Genomic DNA, 21,773 nt, shown 5'->3' with positions numbered 1-21,773 from the left:
AAGGGCTCTACCACTGAGCTAAATCCCCAACCCCTGTAATATACTTCTAAAACCTGAATTCTGCTTGGTACCATTCTTGGCTGCTCTAAGAGCTGGTAGGCTCTTCATAACACACACAATTTTATTTGGAGATTATCAACAATGGGGTATTCTTCTTAGCATAGAAGAAAGTAAGCAATATAGAATACCAGGAAAAGAAAACAGCAAAATAGCCTTCCTGTCCATCCAGCTGAGCCAGGATGGATGAAGCCTGAGGCTACCCTTCAGAAGACAGTGAGTTGTGAGGCTAACCCACTTGGTGCCTGACAACTAGAAAGACCAGCATTCTTTATGACATACTTCAGCAGCCGTATCCAGCACAGGCAAAGATCCCAGCACATGGCTTTCCATGTTGCAGTCCACAGTCATCCCCAGCAGTATTATCTGTGCCCTCCACTCAAGGTAAGAAACCTGAACGTCTTCTGGAAATCAGTCTGGAGGTTCCTCAGAAAATTGGACATTGAACTGCCTGAGGATCCAGCTATACCTCTCTTGGGCATATACCCAAAAGATGCCCCAACATATAACAAAGACACGTGCTCCACTATGTTCATCGCAGCCTTATTTATAATAACCAGAAGCTGGAAAGAACCCAGATGCCCTTCAACAGAGGAATGGATACAGAAAATGTGGTACATCTACACAATGGAATATTACTCAGCTATCAAAAACAATGACTTTATGAAATTCATAGGCAAATGGAGGGAACTGGAAAATATCATCCTGAGATGAGGTAACCCAATCACAGAAAAACACACATGGTATGCACTCATTGATAAGTGGCTATTAGCCCAAATGCTTGAATTACCCTAGATGCCTAGAACAAATGAAACTCAAGAAGGATGACCAAAATGTGAATGCTTCACTCCTTCTTTAAAAGGGGAACAAGAATTCCCTTGGCAGGGAATAGGGAGGCAAAGTTTAGAACAGAGGCAGAAGGAACACCCACTCAGAGCCTGCCCCACATGTGGCCCATACATATACAACGACCAAACTAGATAAGATGGATGAAGCAAAGAAGTGCAGGCTGACAGGAACCGGATGTAGATCTCTTCTGAGAGACACAGCCAGAATACAGCAAATACATAGGCGAATGCCAGCAGCAAACCACTGAACTGAGAACGGGACCCCCGTTGAAGGAATCAGAGAAAGGACTGGAAGAGCTTGAAGGGGCTCGAGACCCCATATGAACAACAATGCCAAGCAACCAGAGCTTCCAGGGACTAAGCCACTACCTAAAGACTATACATGGACTGACCCTGGGCTCCAACCTCATAGGTAGCAATGAATATCCTAGTAAGAGCACCAGTGGAAGGGGAAGCCCTTGGTCCTGCTAAGACTGAACCCCCAGTGAACGTGATTGTTGGGGGGAGGGTAGTAATGGGGGGAGGATGGGGAGGGGAAGCCCATGTAGAAGGGGAGGGGGAGGGGTTAGGGGGATGTTGGCCCGGAAACCGGGAAGGGGAATAACAATCAAAATGTAAATAAGAAATACTCAAGTTAATAAAGATAAAAAACAAAAAACAAAAAACCAAACCAAAACAAAACAACAACAACAACAAAAAAACCCAAAAAACTTGAACGTCATCTCCAGTGCCTGGACAACACGCTGGGGACAATTCTCACCAGAGTGGTAACTAAACGGAGGCAGAATATACCTCCTTCAACAGACACTGACAGGTCTGTATACTCACTTTTCCAGCCTCCCTTGTCAGTTAGGATATGGTGTAAGACCTCACTAATCAGGTCAGCCTACCCTAAGTTCTAAATTCAGAGAAAATGGTAGAAAGTTCTAGGGATGGGAAAGAATTCTTCTAAGGAGTGGTTATACAAGTCACTTTCCAGGAATGCCAATGCCACATTGTTGTTGATGTAATCTTATGTTAAGACCACTCCCACCTCCCCACCCCCGTGTGTGTGTGTGTGTGTGTGTGTGTGTGTGTGTGTGTGTGTCGCTACTAATAGTCTCCACTATTCTACACATTTTTCCAAACTTGCTTCTTTAGCCTCCCTAATAGATGGGCGAACTACCCAACTGCCTTCTAAACACTTTCTGCTTAAATTGTCTAGAGAGTTTCTGTTGCTTAGAAAAATAACAGTACCTAAAAGAACCCATGATTCCCAAGCCTTCCGTCCACAGCATCCCGTTACTTTCTGGAACTCATAAGCACAGTGGAGTGCAGTGTTTTGCGAAGACCCAGGTTTATGGCTTAGGATTGTCTTTTGGCTTAAACCATGCCAGTCAGGGAAGGCACTGCTCCGGCTGTGAACCAGTGGTTCATCCTGAACTTCCTGAATCAGAAACTCAAATGTGCAGCCCACCCCTCCAGGATATTCTGATGAATGATGATGTATCACAACACAGATCACAGATTTCCAGTTTCAGATTCGCCCGACAGAGCAAAACCTCACCCACTGGCTTAGTTCAGGTTACAACAGCAAGGATGAAACGCCATGACCTAAGGCGGCTTGGGGAGGAAAGGGTTTACTTCACTCACAGTTCCACAGAACAGGTCACCATCCAAAGCAGTGAGGGCAGGAACTCACACAGAGCAGGAACCTGGAGGCAGGAGCTGATACAGAGGCCATGGAGGGGTGCTGCTTACTGGCATATTTCTCTTGGCTTACTACTCAGCCTACTTTCTCATAATCCCTGACCGGCAGCCCAGGGATGGCCCCACCCACAGTGAGCTGGGCCCTCCCCTACCAAACACTAATTAAGAAAATGCCCTACAGGGGTGCCTACAGTGTGATCTTCCGGAGGCCTTTTCTCAACCGAGGTTTCCTCTTCTCAGGTAACTCCAGCCTGTGTCAAGTTCACATACAACTAGACAGCACACCCACTTAATGACTAACACAGAATCAATATGGGAGCTTTTGGCTTCTATATTTTTTCTCTCTCATTCACTCATTAAGTGAACATGTGTCAGACACTGTTCTACAGCAGTTTGTACACACCATTAAACGGAACAAATCCCAGAACTGGTCCATCCCAGCAAAGTTACTATTCCAGAGCATGTATCTTCTCTAAGTTCTTCCTTCTAAGCTAAAGTGTTCTGCTCAAAATTAAACAAAATTAAACAAAGCTGACAAACAGAGCTTCCCTTTGGATACTCTGGCTGGGCTGGAACTCACGATATATACTAGGCTGGCCTTGAACTCTTGACATCCACCTACCTCTGATTCTTGTGTGCTGGGATTAATGGTGTGCACCAGCACAGATGGCTCTTGCTCTCATACTCGGAAATCTCAGCCATTATTATCTCCAAAAGTGTGGCTTCACCAGATTGGGTGTAGGATGGTATTAATGCATGACCTGCACTTCAACACGCATTGTACTCGAGCCATCAAGAGATTATCAATTATCAGTGTGCATTTGTAGCCGATGCTCTGCTGGAGCCAGAGTTAGTAACCAAGCCCAAGATTGACAGATCTAATGAGGCCTAATGTATGGGTGGTCGCTGAATATTCTCACATCAACATACCTATAGATTATTATATATTAACTTGAATGTCTATTGTTAGGGCATTGGTTGAACTCGAAAAACATGTATAAACATGGAGTATATGATTTATGAAATGCATGTCAGGATATTATGTAAAAATGTTATTAAAAACAAAAGTGCTGAGAGGGATGCAGAAACCCACAAACAGTGGACGGAGCCTGGGGACTCTTATGGAAGAATAGGAGAAAGGATTGCAGGTCTGAAGGGGAGGAATGCCACAGGAAGACCAACAGAGTCTACTAACCTGCACCCTTGGGGCTCTCAGAGACTGAACCAGCAACCAAAGGGCATACATGGGCTGACACAGTCTCCTGCATTTATGTAGCAGATGTGCAGCTTGGTCTTCATGTGGGTACCAAACAACTGGAGGAGGGGATATCCCAAAAGGTGTTCCTGGTATGTAGGGCAGGCTCTTCTAGCTGGGCTGCCTTATCTGGCCTTAGTGGGAGAGGATGCACCTAACTCCACAGAGACTTGATGTGCTAGGATGGGTCCCCAACTGCTCAGAGGAGAAGGGGAGGGAGGATGGGAGAAGAATTGTGGGAGGGGGTAACTGGGAGGGGGGCAGTGAGCAGGATGTGAAGTGAATAAGTAAAAAATAATAAATTAAAAAAGTGTTGATTATATACAAGTTAAGAATTATGGCACTAGGTTATTGGCAGAGCAAAGAGAAGCACAAGAATTTCTTCCTGAAGATTTCCCAATGCAAAGGAAGTTAATATAGGGCAAGTATCACGTGTGCTTTTATAGGACATGCTACTGTAAAAATTAAAGACAAGAAAGGAGAAATGGGCAGGTGTCAGAAGTATCCTTACACTTTGGTTGCCCAACTTTCCTAGGGATTATTGGGTTTGTTCAGTCTGTTTCCTGTTTTCTTTTCCGGTCAGGAGTATCAACATTCACTTTAATCAATACACTGGGTCTCATATCATGCCTTCCCTACTTTGACAACAATCTTCTAGTTGAAGGTCCTGAGTTCTGAAGCATCACAGCCCTCAACCTCTGCTGCTCGTGGGTGACACAGGCAGAACCTGCTTATGAGCTCACGTGCTCACTGGCCTCTCCTCGGGCAGAACAAAGATCGCGCAGACATTGTTGGTTAACCGCAGTACTACGTACATCCAACCTGAGCAGCACGAGCCGGCTCCTGGAGCATAAGCTCCCAGGAAAGCTTTGATGGGAAAGGCAGGCTATCCCATTCTAGCAAGTTTTTCTCTGAGGCCCCCAGAAAGTCACTCAGCTTCACCGTGAACTAGGGCTCCAAGCAGAAAGGAAGATGAGAAAACATCCCATTTCTTAGTTGTCTTTGCTCTAGGAGCAATCCTACTCTTACCAGAACTGTGTTTTCCCATTGCCTACTGCCTCAGGATGCTCAGCGCAGCTAAGCGGATCAGTTACGCAGCTGGAGATCTCGGAGGAAAAGATGCTTTAGTCAATGTGGTTATTTATTGACTGGGATTGACAGACTGGAGGCCAAGGAAAGCAGATGTTTAAAATCTGTTCCGAAAGGTGCAAATCTCTGGCAGCTGTGCAGGGGTCCTCTCCTCTCCTCTCCTCTCCTCTCCTCTCCTCTCCTCTCCTCTCCTCTCCTCCTCTCTTCCTCTCCTCTCCTCCCCTCCCCTCCCCTCCTCCTCTCCTCTCCTCTCCTCCTCTCCTCTCCTCCTCTCCTCTCCTCCCCTCCCCTCCTCCCCTCCTCTCCTCTCCTCCTCTCCTCTCCTTTCCTCCTCTCCTCTCCTCTCCTCCCCTCCCCTCCTCTCCTCCTCTCCTCTCCTCTCCTCCTCTCCTCTCCTCCCCTCCCCTCCCCTCCTCTCCTCCTCTCCTCTCCTCCTCTCCTCTCCTCTCCTCTCCTCCTCTCCTCCCCTCCTCTCCTCCTCTCCTCTCCTCTCCTCTCTTCTCCTCTCCTCCTCTCCTCCCCTCCTCTCCTCTCCTCCTCTCCTCTCCTCTCCTCTCTTCTCCTCCTCTCCTCCTCTCCTCTCCTCCTCTCCCCTCCCCTCCCCTCCCCTCTCCTCTCCTCTCCTCCTCTCCTCTCCCCTCCCCTCCCCTCTCTTCTCTTCTCTCCTCCTCTCCTCTCCTCTCCTCCCCTCCCCCTCCCCCCCCTCTCTCTCTGATTTTGCTCCAGGTCAAAGTTGGTCTCATTTTAAGAACAAGGCATATATATCTTCTGGACTCACGCAGTAGCTCCCTAACCTGAGTACTCCTGTACCTCTGTGGACGTCCCCACTTCCTGTGCATGACAGAATTGTCAGTAAGACACATGCCAGGCATCAACAGCATCTGTGCTTGTAGAAACTGCCCTGCCCCATCCGCAGCATCCTCTTTCTTGCCCAGGTTGTTCACAGAACCATTTTCAGAAGACAGTGACCAAGCTCCCACTCCTCAGTGTCTACACTGGAGGTCTCATTAATTCCTCTCCATGCATGATTTTTCCAGAGTGAAGACAGGAACATTCTACTGAGTTTGCTATCTTTTCCCTTGACATGACTCACAAGGATCAGATAGAGGAACCCATGGAGTATGTTAAGTGGACTAGATTCTGCTTTAAGAAGGGAAACCCGGAGGCCACTGCAACAATTTTTAACAAGTGGCTACAGATACTTTGACACTCCTCCTTCAAAGAGATGCAGCCTCAGTTCCCTGTCTTGGAGTCTCTGCAGAACTGTGACTGTTTCTAACAGTAACACTGGACAGAAGGCACTCCCAGGCCGGGTCTGAAAATGCCATGTGATTTTCACCTGCTAGGGGTGACTTGCTTTGGTTACCACCACCTAGGGCAGTGCTTCTCAAAACACCATTTCCCCACATACAGCATCTATCATTTGGTGTCTATGCTAACAGCCCGATGTGTAGGCAGCTCCGGCCAAGAGACACTGTGAACTCCAATTTGTTTCACCATTCTAGCCAAGGTGTTTAAATTAACCAGTCTCCCCAGATGAGGCCCAGGCAAGATAACCAAGACGTTCTACGAACTTTGACCCACAAAACTGACATGCAGCATAAGAAAATGGCTACCCCTCTGGGGTCGTTTGTGACACGGTAGTAACTGGAACATCAAATCACATAAATGGCAGAAGGAAGACCCCTACAAGTGTGTGTGTTTCTAGGGATGACCTCACTACATTCTTACCAAGTTCAGCCTTTCCTTGAATTTTAAGGTTTGATTTTTGTTGTGAGGAAATAGTAAAGGAACTTATGGGGAAAGGCATTGACTAAAATCTTAGTGGAAAGGCGTGAGGAATTTTGCAAGGCATAGCAATTCAGATACGTAAACAAATGACACTTCCTCACCAAGTGATAATGATACTCTATAAACCTTCAAGGAAACAAATTACCAGTGTTCCAATACACCAGACATTGTGTGGGGAAACTTTTCTGAAGACAGCTACTAATGAATACTTGCTGTCTCTCCCTTTTGGAGAGAGAAAGCATGAGCTAAGGGGAACAAATTCTCAGTACAGCACCAAGAATGGCTGTTTTAAAAGCTGAAAGCATAGCCTTCAAAAGGCAGAAAAGGCACCTACAATTATTTGATTTCACCATGATGATGCGACACCTCCCAACGGGTCAAGTCACGCCATACCGAGTTTTTCCCACATGCTTTAGTGAGCAAAACTATTTGTGGTGATGTCCAATCTCGTCTTTTATTTAAGACAAAAAAGATGTCTTAAAATAGCATATCTTGATCTTGGCTGAGGACTTGGGAAGATTGAAAAATACAGCTTTTGGGGTCCCACTGCTCAGAAATGATTTAGCTGTTCTGAATGCTCTCTGAGATCAGCAACCGATGCTCCTCCATGGTGACTCTGACATATCACAAGGAACTGTTGTAGGTTTTCAATGTTAGTGGCCATGACAGTTTGGTCAGATAAATTTTGCTGGGGGAAGAGAGCTGACCTGTGCGTTTTATAATGTTTAGTGGCACTCTTAGATTCTGCCTGCTAAATACCACCAACTTCCCTCCCACTCCCGCAACACAGAATGCCTCAGATACTGTGAGATGTCCTGTAGAAATCTCCCTTGCTAGACCAGCCATTTTGTAAAGGAAAGGCTGTTGCAGAGTAAATCTATGTTAGTAGCAGTGGTTAGAAAACAATTTCTAACTGAAAACAAGGCAAACGGAGGCTCCAGTGAGAGGGAGGCAGTGGGCCCCAGCACAAAGGCTTCATCACCAATGCACAGAATGTATTGGGCACCCTCCTACTTAGAGATAGGAAACGCTCCAAGTTCAGCACAGCCTCAAAGCATCCATTTAAAGATCAGCACAGTGAGCTAACCAGGCATTTTCAGAGAGGAGGATCTGACCACAGCTGTCAGATCTGACCTCATTCCATTTTATGTAACTTTCATATTAAAAAAAAATCTCCCAAAACCTTGTCAAAAGGCAACTATTTTTAGCTAAGTGCATCTTCTTTGGTGGCAGTGTAGGACTGATTTCCCTCCAGGGGTAGGTTTATAAGGAAGTAGAGTCAACTAAAGAGGTTGGAAGTTACTATAGCAAAGCATTCCAAAAAGAGAGAACGCGCATGCACGCACGCACGCACGCACGCGCACACACATCTAATTGTATTCTGAGGCTGACCTCAGAACTGTGTGCACTCTATTTGCAAATGCAATTATATCTGGGCCACACTCTTTCAGATGTGACTTTTAAAATCTATTTATTCTTCCTTGCTCTCACACATAACAATTTGATTATATTTATCTCATTATTCTCAGTCCCTTGTACTCCCAGTGAACTCCCTTTTCCCAACAGCTCGGCTCCAACTTTCAGGGCTGTCTATTTCTTTGTGTGTGTGTGTGTGTGTGTGTGTGTGTGTGTGTGTGTGTGTGTGTGTGTGTGTGTCTGTGTGTGTCTGTGTGTGTGTGTGTAAATATGTGTGTACTCCCGTAAGTGTATGTGTGCATTTGACATAAACTAAGTCAGGACTGAGCCTGGAGCTTCCTCCCTGTTGGCTAATCTTGCATAGTGTTGGGGAAGAAAGGTCAACTGTCTAAAATCTTAGCCAGCTGTGGACCTACAAGGCCAACCTAATAGTCAGGTTGTGCCTACTGTGCTGTGGGATAGCCAATCACTTTTCAACTGGACTTGAGGACTGTCCCAGAGGGAAATCATGCCCGGCACCATAAACTTGGGTCAAAAGAGTATAGCTAGGGAATCGTAGGCCCTTCGGGAAGGACAAAGTGGGATTTGCTGAATGGATATTACAAACATTTTCTAGTATTTATGCTCTTACCTCTTAGATTAGTGATGTCCTCAGCTTTGAATAGAGAAACTTCTTTTTGTAGTAAGTGGTAGTGTGGGTAGCAGGGACCCATAATGCGAGATGTGCTTAAATGATTATTTGGTGCTTAGTCCTAGAGGAGATTTCTGCACCACTCCTGAAGGCCCAAGGACTGTGAGGGAGGTGGATTTGGGAAGAAGGGAGAGGATGAAGTGCGCCCTGACACTGGGGGAGAAGGGTCAACTGTCTTAAATCTTGACAAGACAACTGTTGCAATCATGAGCTTGGCAATTGGGTTACCTGCACAAGAGCAGAAATGGAGACAATCTCTCAGGAATGGGGAAGGGTTCACAAAGCTCCACCCCTCCCTGAGGAGCTCCAGGCAGTTAAAGGTTCCCGGAGAGAGGGGAGGGTCACATTCCTTAGTGAGAGAGAGAGAGAGAGAGAGAGAGAGAGAGAGAGAGTGTGTGTGTGTGTCACATTCCTTAGTGATAGAGCCACAGATTAAGCTGCTTTGGCTGAAAAAAATAACACCGACCCATGCATGCTCAGGTGTGAGTTTAAGACACAACCTGGTCCACCAAGGCATCGGGATGAGTTTCTATTTAATGTAGGTCAAGATCCTCAAAAGCTGACCACCAAGGACAAAATCCAGGTCTCCACAGTGTCAAGCCATTTTTTCCTTGCTCTTCTGTGCTAAATCTCAAATTGCATTTCTTACCATTCGGAAAACAAATCCTAAAAGTAAAACACACATGCATTCTCTCAAAAAGAGTCTTCTCAAAACATCTGCTTAAACCTAACAACCAACGAGCTGTTTCTAAAAGTAAGGGAAGGCTATGTGTGACTCCCAATCACCTTCTCCTCTTGCTGTCATCCCACTCAGGTGGAAACTGTCTTTGCTTTCCCTAAAGAAAAAGCTTCTACAGAGAACTGGTGACAAGCCGATGACCATGAAGACAGGCAGCTGTGCTGGGTGAAAAGTGCACACACAGTCAGACTTCATTTTCCAATCTCGCCCTCATACAAAATAACAAATGGGGCCCAGAAAAATAGAACCCTTCATATTGGGATGTAAAGTGAATAAATTAATTAATAATAGAAAGAAAGAAAACTTCCACTAAGGGCACTAATTGGGTCAAATACTGAAAGTTACACACAGAGTTCATGAGGTTATTCTCCTGATCCACTTTAAAAATCGAAATCTATCTTTCTAGGGGTGGCCCACCTGGATTAACTCATATTTTGGGTAGCCTGGAATGCTACCCTGCCCACTGAGCCCAGAGCAATAGCCTTCCCTCATGGAACTACAGAGCCCCGAGCAAAGCTACCAGAACATTACCCTATCTAAAGAGGGAGCCCTAAAATCATTTAGGAACTTGACCAGGGATTACAGTGATGAACCAGCCTGCATCTATTTTAGGCTTAAAGTCATCTTATAGTAAAGACAAACTAGGCTCATTCCTGCTTATGATTAAATCTGTTTCTCAAGAATTGGGCTATGCCCCACCTGTAATCTTAACTACAAATGGTTCTGTACTGCCTGTTCCAGGAAAGGTCAGTCAAGTCTTTGTTTCAAAAAGTTACCATCATCTTATTTTGCAATCCTATCTTTGTTTCAGAGATTGTTATAAGCACCTTGTTATGACTAACTGTTGCTATGACTACCTGTTGCTATGACTACCTTATTCTAACTATCTTGCAATCACGACTTTGTTCAGGAGGTCAGTATCATCTGAGCAATTTTGCCCACCAAATGCCCCAGTTGGAAATTCCCTACCCCTAAGCTATAAAAAACCTATGTCTTCCTCACATCCATTGCTGACCTCTTGAACCCCGACTTAGCAGGAGGCAGCTCATGTACATGAATAAAAGGCTTGCTTTAATTAATGGTTTGCTTTAATTAACTGTATATCACCGGGACCATTTGAGCCTACATAGACTTGGTCTAGAACTCTTTATTATTTGATTTTTTTCCTTAGGAATTACTGAAACCCAAGGGACCCATCAAGCACAGGAGCATAGCTAAGCCATGAGTGAAGGGACATGAGTGACACGTGTGTCCCTTGACCAGCTTGGGGGATGGGAAAGTAGTGCAATGGCTCTGGGTGTGATCCGTAAACTTCCAAAGAATGTAGCCCTGCGTAAGCAGTCGCTGTCAAGGGAACTCAACTGCACAGGTGTTCCCTGTTTCCTGCTTTGGTCCCAAAGTCTCCAGTTTTGTTCCCTAGATCACACTCCTAAGACAACTCTAAAGCCTTTTGTTTCAGGCTCTTTCAGGGGACACCCAGTGACACAGGGTCAATGTTCCACATACAAGGTGCCGAGTGACAGAAGGTTGGTGCTGAAAGAAAAGCTTCTCTCTTAGGCACCTGCTTTATTCTGTGTATTAAACAGAGCTTGGTCATCTGTTAGGTTCCTCCTTTGCCCCGGCTGTCAAAGAGCTGAGAAGAAAGTAAACGAGTCGTTACCCAGCATTCTGCAATCTGTGCCACACAGTTTGCTGTGGTTAGAACATTTACTTCATTTTTTTATGGCTTTGATTTTTCTGTTTTACAATACTATTACTGTGTTAACTATGGAAAAATCATACTTTGAGGAGACACATCAGTTATAAATAATAAAAAGGAAATCTGGGGCTTTTTTTTTAATGAAATGAACTGAGCTCTGGCAAAGAAGGAACCATTGTAAAGAATAATACACACCGCAGCAAAGATTAGCAATTCATTTGGATAAAATTCTAACTCTCCTGTCCTTCCATGCAGTTCAAACTCCAGCCTGCTACATAGTAAATGTTTGTGTCGCATGGACAGTGGCTTCTAGCAATTTCTCTGTGTTGTCTATTGGTTCCCCTCAGATTGATGACTATAGAACTATAAGAGCATATTCAGGAGTTTCTCAAGGATATGCACTACAAAAGTTCTCCATCACACCAGAAATGGCCTAAGCCACACAGCCCATAGACAGGGACACTAATGAGATCAGCACAATGAATTACTCTGGGCACTAGAAGGTGGCTTGAAAACAGTGCATCTCACAAGGCAATTTACCAAATGAAACTGCGAGCGTTAAGTAGATCCCAAAGACTGACCTCAACATCGTACAGATGACTGTAACAGCAATACAGACCTGCAGTTAGTCAGGCCAAGGATGTATTGTTTGCCTTTCACAGTTCACATATGAAAAATCCTATCATTAAAAAAAAATCTTTTCTCTATAAAGTGTTTGGGGATGGAGAGATGGCTCAGCGGTTAAGAGCACTGACTGCTTTTCTAGAGGTCCTGAGTTCAATTCCCAGCAACCACATGGTGGCTCACAGACATCTATAAAGGGACCCAATGCCCTCTTCTGGGGTGTCTGAAGAGAGTCAGAGTGTACTCACATACAAAAAAGAAACAAATGAATCTTTAAAAAAAAAATTAAAGGGCTCACTACTAACTTGGACTACCTTGAAGTTTATTGTAAGCATTGCAGCAAAACCATGAGATGTTGGTTATAGAAGCTCAGGAACACAGAGAGGAAGAGGCAGGGAGAGCAAACACGACTGCTACCCCTGCAGCAGTCAGCCACTCAGAGGTAATCACAGGGTGCAAGTGTTTTCTTTGGTGTGCATATGTTTTCCTTAGTCTGTAATCACACCCTCCTTCAGAGGCAGCTAGCAGCTCTACTTCCCGGTGGCAAACAAAGGCAGCTTGATTAGAAAGAAAAACACAGTGCTGGCCCAGTGTCCTAATCACAGGAGGTGACACAACCTGATATTCTAAATTTCAGTGTTAACTTGTGGTTTCTGTTAGACCCAGCAGAATTTGTTGAGATTTTAGATTTTTGTCTTGACCTCCATGAAATCTGCACTAACATTATTTTCAGAGTGGATTTGAAGCTTTCTATTTTAAAGACCACAAGGCAACGGAGAAGTGTGAATTGATTTTCTTCTTTTAATAACTCCCTGATCAGACCACTTTTTCTTAATAAGATTCAACTGAAATTACGTTTTTTCCTACTTTGGGAATTTCATAAGTGAATAGGCAATGCTGCTCACATATTAATGCAGTCTAATCAAGCTCATTAAAATTAGATGGAGAGCAGCACTTAGAGTGTGGGAGGTGGCCGCACCGCCGGGGGTGGGGGGGCTGAGCGCATGTGCGAGGAAACAGCTAGCAATGGCTGAATCGAAGAGGAAGGAAACATGGCTCAAAGCTGGCCTGTAAGGTGCAGCTGACACCAAGGTTCAGGCTGACCATTCAAAAGACTTATGAGTTATCATGATTTTCTGATTTATTTAATCAAACCATCAGCCCCAAACCTAATTTCTTCTTCCTGGGCCCATCTACTGGTCTCTAGAGTTCTACTGCACTTTTCATCTGTTTCTGCTAGATGTTCCTCTGGGGCTTCCTACCACGCCACACATATAGAAAAGCGTACATGTGTGTGCTCACGCACACTCAAACACAAACTCACACGCATGCACATTCACATACACACATATGCACACACATATGCACACTCATACACATACATACACTCACACACTCATACATGTATATACTCATACATACATATACACACACACACTCATATACATATACACATACATATACTCACACACACGCATGCGCACACACATGTATACGCACATGCGTGCACACACACACACACACACACACACACACACACACACACCACACACACACTCGGGCAAATACTCTATATGCTGAGTGAAGGGCCACATGGCCCTCTGGATATTCCTAGTGGTACCTCAAGCCTGACTGACAGGTGCTCGCGCGGTCAGGGTGAAGCGGGAAGACAGAGTCACCTCCTGTTAGGGCCGGAGAGTCTTACGAAAGCGAGGCTGCTGCTCACAGTGGAGGAGCCAAGCACACACTAGTGTCCCACTGCCGAGTCGGATGCGTAGGGACTTTCAAGCTGTGAGTTTCCTGCTTTGTAGGTAGGAAGGCTTAGCTATGGTTCTCCACTACCAAAGGGAGGAAACTGACCTAGCTGTTCAAAATCCTTGATATAAAAGGGAAAATGAAAAATAAATTAAATACAAATTGGTTTTGCTTAAAAACTGGAACTAGGAGCCAGATACATAACTCAATTGGTAAAGTGCTTGCCTTTCAAGCTGGAAACCCTAGGTTTTGTCCTCTGTACTTGGGCAGAGGGGTGGGTGTTGGTATTCTGTCCAAGCTCCACCCCCACAGCTACCAGGCAATAGCCAGTTATGCTCCGCCCCGCAGTTGCCTGGCAACAGCCGGCTGTGCCTGACACTGTAAAAGGGGTTACTTGCCCCCTCCTCTTCCTCTTCCTCCTCTCCCTCTTGCTCTCTCTTTGCTCTTCTCCTCCCTGCTCTTCCCGGTCGGTCCCTTCTCTTCCCATCGCCCCTATTCCCTCCACACACTCATGGCCAGCCTTTGTTCCTCCCCCTTCTACTCTTCTTCTCTCATTAAACCTTTCCACGTGGAACTATGTTGGCTTGGTGTGCTTTGTCTGAGCGCGGGCCGAGATTTAAACACCAACAGTGGGGATAGGGGAAGAATTCTTGGCCACACAGTTCTTGGTTTATAAGTGAATTCTGGCTATCTATTTTCTCCATTTCTTACACATGGCTAATACCTGGTTACACTAGAATCTGTATGTACCACTTAAAATTCTACCAATCATATTTCCTTCACAGATAAGAGACAGCCACATTCTGGGGTTCTATATGGTGATGAGAATCACAGTATGAATAAAAAACATTAAGAGGCCACAGGCTCGGCGACATGACAGTTACCCAGCACAATACCAACTATTAAAGTAGTTTATAAGCTCATGAGGAAATAAGTTCAGTTTTGCGAAACGATATAAAATTGGGCATAAGTAACTAAAACTCAGCAGAGAAAAACGACTAGAAGGAAATGCACTAATGATATTAAGTGGTAATATTAAAACATTTTCCTATTTTCTTTTATTTTTCCCTAATTTAAGGTTTCAGCTGGGCAGTGGTGGTGCATCCCTTTAATCTCAGTGCTAGGGAGTCAGAAGCAGGAGGATCTCTGAGTTTTGGGATAGTCAGGGCTATTCAGATAAATCCTGTCACACAAAACAAAACAAAACAAACAAACGAACAACAAAAAAAAAAAAAACCCAAACCAAACCAAACAACAATGTACCAAAATGAATTATAAATAGGAAAATAAATCAGATTTTAAGTCACTAACAGAAAATCAGAAGCTGGTAACACATTGCACAGTCAGGACGGAACATCCCTTTTTGGTTCCTGTTTTTCTCTTCCAGGTCCCCCAAACCCTGTCAGCAAGCTGAGGAGAAGAAAGCTTTTAAACTCAGGCACAGATTGATGGGAGGTAAAAGTAAGGAAGCCTTACTGTTTCCTCCTCCCTTGGGAGCTGTTTGAGAAACACAGGGAGATAGTCACTCTGTCAGAGTGAAAAACTTCCCGTGAAGGGATGGATGCAACTGCACTTTCTAAAATGCTCTGAGAGAAAACCTGGAAGGCCCTAAATAATCCCCACTCTCCTGAGTCTGGGTTTCTGGATGTGCAGTCAGTTCCTCCCCTTGACAGTAAATGGCTTTCCTTTTGAGGCCACTGATAATTCTGACAGTAATGGCTCAATTAAAACCGGGATGGAGCTCTCAGATACCATCCATTTCAAAGGGAGTGAAGTCATCTCAACAGGGGAGACCCTTCAGCCACTTTCTAAATTGCTAACAGCACATTTCTCTTCCCCCTTTAAAAGCTATTTCTCTAAAAAAAAAAAAAAAAAAAATCACACCAGTGTTTTTGGTGCAACTTCTCTGTAGTTTCACTTCAGGTCAGCTCAGGCATTTCCGGAGCTCCATCCCAAATCACTGAAACATTGTTGCTTCGCTGTCACCTCCTGGAAGGAAGCTGAGTGACTGGATGGTAGCAGTAAATGGATCTGCGGGTCTCAGGTGTTCTGGAGGGCTTGGGTTAACACAATACGTAGCCTACTCAACACTTGCCTTTCCTCGCCTGCCCCTCGTGATTCTCTTAGCTCCCGGTGGCTGATCCCTGGTGAAGCTGCAGTGCTAGTGAACTACAAGAAGAGAAATAAAGACCCTTGCTGGCCTGAGATCTAAACAGCAGTCCAGCAAACTGTCTCAAGGTAACGTGGGGCAAGACGGCATCCTGCAGGCATGAAGGATAGGAATGCATCTCTGCTCCTGTTTCCAGACTTTGGCTCTTGAGTCTGCCACAGTCTCAGTTACCCTCAAGTAAAGATGGGCCTGCTCTCCTCACAACCCCTCCCACACAAAGCATAATAAGCCATACAAATGTGTCTTTAGCAAAGAACAATGTCGGTCATTTACTCACGTGCAAGCACACGGGACAGTTAAAAACAATGTAAGGTCACTTACAGGTACATAAACAATAAATCACAATAAACAAACATAAATCACAATAAATTAATGTAAATAATAAATCGTAGAAGTAAACAATATGCAGAAAGGCTCTGTCCTGACTGCTGTGGTAATTAGCTGCAGGCCAATGCGCTTTCTCGGATCGTCTGAGATGCTGAGTCAGTTGTTTTCACAGACTACGTCATTGCCTCCCTGGAGATCTCTCTATGCTAACTCGGATATGTTAATATGTGCGAACATGTGCTCTGACTTAAATAAACGCAGCATTAGCTTACATGTAAACCATACCTACTTCCTATTCTGGGTTTCGCTTAGCAGTGACAAATGCTAATGAAAGTCTAAACCACCTTAGCGAGAGCCCACGAACAACAGAATGGAGCTCAGAACATTTCCTTCCAAAAACCTAGTAGCTTGCTCTATTTGATTTGTGTTTTCCAGGCAGTCTCTAGTAGTCCAGGCTGGCCTTCTGGTTCTCCTGTCTTCACCCGTCCAACACCCCCAGTCGGTAGGGCTGTGGCCATGGACTGCCAAAACTACTACATGCAGTCGGTGTCACTCCCTGTCCATCGCCAAACACTTGCATATTCATGGGCAAATACTGAAGAGACTGAGGGACTGTCCCCTTTCACTCGGTTATTCAGTACAAAGGACAGTGGCAGGGAGAGAGAAAGGCAACAGAGCAAACAGAAAGCTTGCATCACATGCAGTCTCAGAACTTACAGCTACCCAAACTTTCTAGTCTCAGGAGACCAGAAGAATCCCTTCACACCTAGAAGGGACCCACGAGACTATATTCATGCCATCAACCTATAGGCAAGGGGGCTTTATGGATGTTTCGTTACCTGAAGCCACATCTCTGGTTGGCAGCACAGTTAGAATCTGTATCTTTGATTCTAAAGTCACCTTTTTAACAAATAACCCTAAGCCAGTGCTACACTCTATATGTTGTTGTTTTCCTTATCTCCATCCCTCGGTTGTATCTGGTGATGACCTGGATATGAAGTCTTTTGTGTGGAAGGCTTGGACCTCAGCTGATGTATCTGATGACTAGAACTGGGCCGTGATGGCTCTGACCCGATCAATGTATTGATCCATCAGTGGATTCATGGCTTTGTTTAAAGGCCAGGGAAACTGGGAGAGGGCCAATCCTTGGGGCTATGTCTTGCCTGAGGACGCTTCTTGTCTCCCTTTGCTTTGTAGGTATCAGGAAGTGAGCAACTTCACTCCAGTATGAGCCTTTGCTGTCACGACAGACGCACAGCCATGGCTAATGACAGCCACAGCAGAAGCCTCAGCTTAGTGAGGCCTAAGCTTGCTTGCTGGGAAAGGGCTGCTCTCCTGTGACAGCCATGGAGTCTGAATAATTTAGCAAAAGCCTGTCCCACCGTGAACCACTTGTAAGGTGAGCAGGCCAGGAGGGCAGGGCCTTCTTGAGTGGGACTAGTGTCCTTATAAGAGGGGCTTCAGAGAGATTTGCCCATCTCTTCTGGTGTACAGACAACAGAGAGCTATTTTACAGTGGAATGGTTCCCGACCCTGAATCTACCCATACCTGCATCTTGGACTCGCCATTGTCCAATATGATAAGAGATGACTTTAGAGCTACATTAACAAAGACGGGCGAGACTGGAACACTGTTCTGTATTTGTCATGTCTCTAAGTTCGGCGATGTGGTATGGATGCCGCTTCTTTTTATCCCGTTTATGAAACAAGGTACCTCATACCTCAGGCTGCTGAACCTTCAGCTCCTGGTCCTCCTGTCTCCACTTGTAGAGTAAGGATTTGCACACAGAGTTCTTGCTTATTTCCTATTTCTTTGCTGAATTTTAAGTTGCTGGATATTGGATATATAGACTAAGCAAACAATGTTTTGATTTTTCTGTATTTAAAGGAGATGAGAGGAAAAGCAGGTTTTTGTTTTTGCCTTTTTTTTTTTTTTAAAGGAAGAAGGGGAAGAAGGAAAGGCTCTGAGCCAATGCAGTAGACAGTGTTGAAGGATTTCCCCCATTAATTATGTTTTAGACGTTTGGAAGCCACAGATGGTGATAACTGCTACTAAGTCACTCGGGCTGGCTCTGCAGTGGATCGGCACAATGGGAACTAATTAACCTCTCCAGAGACCAGGGCATTCCTAAGTAACAATCCGTTCCGTCCTAATACCAGGATAGTGGAATGCAAAATAAAAATAAAACAAAAGGCTCAGACAGCGTGGGGAGAGGCCAAGCATGGAAGCCAAAGAGGATGATGGTGTGGGGTGCTGAGGGTGTCGGTGTGGGGTGCTGAGGGTGTCGGTGTGGGGTGCTGAGGGTGTCGGTGTGGGGTGCTGAGGGTGTCGGTGTGGGGTGCTGAGGGTGTCGGTGTGGGGTGCTGAGGACCTCGGTGTGGGGTGCTGACGGTGTCGGTGTGGGGTGCTGAGGGTGTCGGTGTGGGGTGCTGAGGGTGTCAGTGTGGGCTGCTGAGGGTGTCAGTGTGGGGTACTGAGGGTGTCGGTGTGGGGTGCTGAGGGTGTCGGTGTGGGGTACTGAGGGTGTCGGTGTGGGGTGCTGAGGGTGTCGGTGTGGGGTGCTGAGGACCTCGGTGTGGGGTGCTGAGGGTGTCGGTGTGGGGTGCTGATGGTGTCGGTGTGGGGTGCTGAGGGTGTCGGTGTGGGGTGCTGAGGACCTCGGTGTGGGGTGCTGAGGGTGTCGGTGTGGGGTGCTGAGGGTGTCGGTGTGGGGTGCTGAGGGTGTCGGTGTGGGGTACTGAGGGTGTCGGTGTGGGGTGCTGAGGGTGTCGGTGTGGGGTGCTGAGGACCTCGGTGTGGGGTGCTGAGAGTGTCGGTGTGGGGTGCTGAGAGTGTCGGTGTGGGGTGCTGAGGACCTCGGTGTGGGGTGCTGAGGACATTGGTGTGGGGTGGTGATCTCACAGTCTTGGATGCTGTTAACTTTATTCTGGATGGTTCATACTACTATGTAATAGCTTTCTACTGTACAGCATTATCTTTTCCTATTTCTCCTGTCTTACTTTGGTTAAACTCAGTAGTGCATGAACTCTAGAGAAGGAGGTAGTGACCTTCTGGTTTTACAACACAGTGTCATTTATTCATCCACGTGTATCCAGTCCCCACCAGACCTGCCACCCTGCTCAGACAGCAATGACCAGAGCCAAGCTGAGCTCATGCTGTGAATGACATAGATGTTGCTTAGTTTCTCAAGGTTTCTAAAGAGTCTGAAAGTTTTTCTGTCTCTCAAGCACATCCTGCCTATCCACTTCCTAAAACTGCCCTAGGAACTCCCGACATCGTCTGTCGAGTTGGAAAGATACACATCTACCCTTAGGCATTTGTGGCATTAATCGGCCATAGGCTTTCTGAGGACCCCATGACCAAATATCACATACTTTATTGTTAGAACAACCCAGTGGGATATTAGCTCAATTATATGAAATGAAAACAAGCACTAAGCCGGGGAACTTGGACCCTTGAACCCTCAAGCCTATCTTTACCTCTACTGTTTTACTGACTAATTCTGCACTGAAGGATTTGTCCCTAAAGTTCAAGGCCAAGAACATGCACATGTCTGAACACGCCACAGGCCAGTCTGATGGGCAAGGCTCTGAGTTTTATGGGGTGCTGGGGATCAAACCCACAGCAGGCTGGGGGGAACCATGGGGTACAAGGCAGTAAGCAGCATCCTTCCATATCTCTGCTCAGTTCTTGCCCTGAGATCCCGCCTAGACAACCCTCAGTGATGGACTGATACCTGGGAATGCAAGATGAAATAAACCCTTTCCTTCTGCAGCTGTTTCTGACCAGCATTTTATCACACCAATAGAAAACAAACCAGGACGCTAGGCAACTCAGCCACACCCCAGCCTTAAATTCTATCTTACTAAAGGTTTTGATGAGTCTAAATAACACTGCACTCAGTTTCAATAAAACTGGTTTTAGCTTGTGGGCTCTATAACAGATAATAACGACATAAGAAGGAAGTCTGCATGGCTTCACGGAGAAGGATTGTTGGACTGAATAAAGGCTACGGAGTCAACCAAATGTCTGTGGTGGTGTTAGAGAACAGATGCCACTTGAGTTGTTGAAGAAATGAAAGCCCAATCCAGCAAAAACCTCAAGGAGTTAAGCAAGTATCACTTGCGAAAATACAACATTAAAAAATTATCCAAATCAGATTTAGCTGTGAGATTACTAGAGGTAAATAAAGATTTTCATCTAGTATTCAAAATCGAAGTGCCTTCAAAGGTCAGATGGATAGCAGGGCAGCTGACAAACAGCCAGAAACACTCCACTTGAAGTGAGCAGAAGCTTACAGGGACTCGGTACGGAAGGGTCATCACCCAGAACAGTTCTGACACTAAGATTGCAGAGAAGAAACTGGCCAACCACTGATAGAGCATAGAGTCCGGTTTTTCCTCAATCACCTACTTCAGAAAAGTCCCAGATTTAACCCAGGTCTGGGGGTTCTGCAGGGCTGGACTCACGTGAATTAGTAACATACCTGCTTCGTCGTAGGACACTGTCAACTTTTCCAGCATTTCTCGGTCGATTGACAAGATCTGCTGCTCGAGGATGGTCTGGTAGGTCAGGACACTGTTTTCTTTGTCCTTCTCATAATCCTGAAGGTGCTGCTTAAGAGCCTCTGGGAGTCGAGACTTTACATACTCCGCTGCAGTCTGTGGAGAGACAGAGAACCGCATTGTAGGCTTCTCCTTTACCCCAGAGGCTATAGAGTGGTCTCAGAGCACTGAAGCGTCAACCTTCAGGCACACCTGCACCTGTCATTGTGACTTTTAGATTCCAATGCATGCTGTAAGACGGATCTTCAAATCCTTAGAACCCCAGAACCCAAGGAGTCTTTCTAGTTTAAAGGCATGGAAGATGACGGATTGTGGGATTGCGCATTCACAGAGTTAACACTCAGGCTTTCAGTTCCAATGAGTTCAGAAAGGCCGCATCATGATAATTTGTCTGGCACACATCTGCAAAGGACTTCGCCATCCTCTGAAGTCGGCATCGCCATTGTACATTGCTAGTTTCCACCCACAGAAGACACTTCCACCCGTGCAGTCCACACCTCACTACTGAGCTTTGCTGGTCTCCACCCACCAATGTTCAAAAGAAGTCCTGCGAAGTGAGGAGAAAGAAGCTTCTGCTAGGACTGACACTGAAGCTCTGGGACATAGGCTAGCAATGGTGAGCAGTTGCTCTCTAGGTCCTAGGTTCAAACCCCACAAGGAAAAAAAGAAAGAAAGAAAGAAAGAAAGAAAGAAAGAAAGAAAGAAAGAAAGAAAGAAAGAAAGAAAGAAAGGAAGAAAGGAAGGACGGAAGGAAGAAAGAAAGGAAAAAGAAAATGAAAGAAAGGAAAGAAGGAACTTATATATTATTGTTATTATTATCATCATTATTATTATTACTATGTCAATTTGTTCCTTTTGTCTGTTTGCTTGGAGTTTGCTTCTGCATCCCGGGCATGACATATTTCCAACTAGTAACATCTGAAATTACACGCAGAGAGTCTCAGCCAGCTAGGCACACTCCACTGGGGACTGGAGGGACAACATACTTTGAAGAAGGCCTTCCTGAAAATTCTGATGGGTTCCTCTGGTAGAATGGGTGGCTCTCTCCCTCCCAGGT

General features: G+C 45.6%; 1 protein-coding gene across 3 annotated transcripts in view; it reads right to left on the bottom strand.

Moving 5' to 3' along the window:
- Ppm1l (protein phosphatase, Mg2+/Mn2+ dependent, 1L) overlaps positions 1-21,773 on the bottom strand; it is a 273,903-nt gene that overhangs the window by 56,909 nt on the left and 195,221 nt on the right. For 2 of the 3 annotated variants that reach the window (NM_001107681.4, XM_087622963.1), the window contains 1 exon segment: positions 20,638-20,812. In NM_001107681.4, the coding sequence (NP_001101151.1) occupies positions 20,638-20,812 (175 nt within the window). 3 annotated transcript variants of the gene reach the window in all.

This window comes from Rattus norvegicus, chromosome 2 (genome assembly GCF_021556685.1).
Source record: "Rattus norvegicus strain SHRSP/BbbUtx chromosome 2, alternate assembly SHRSP_T2T, whole genome shotgun sequence".
NCBI classification, from domain to species: domain Eukaryota; kingdom Metazoa; phylum Chordata; class Mammalia; order Rodentia; family Muridae; genus Rattus; species Rattus norvegicus.
The sequence above is the reverse complement of the archived record's forward strand: the minus strand, read 5'-3'. Positions and strand labels throughout refer to the sequence as shown.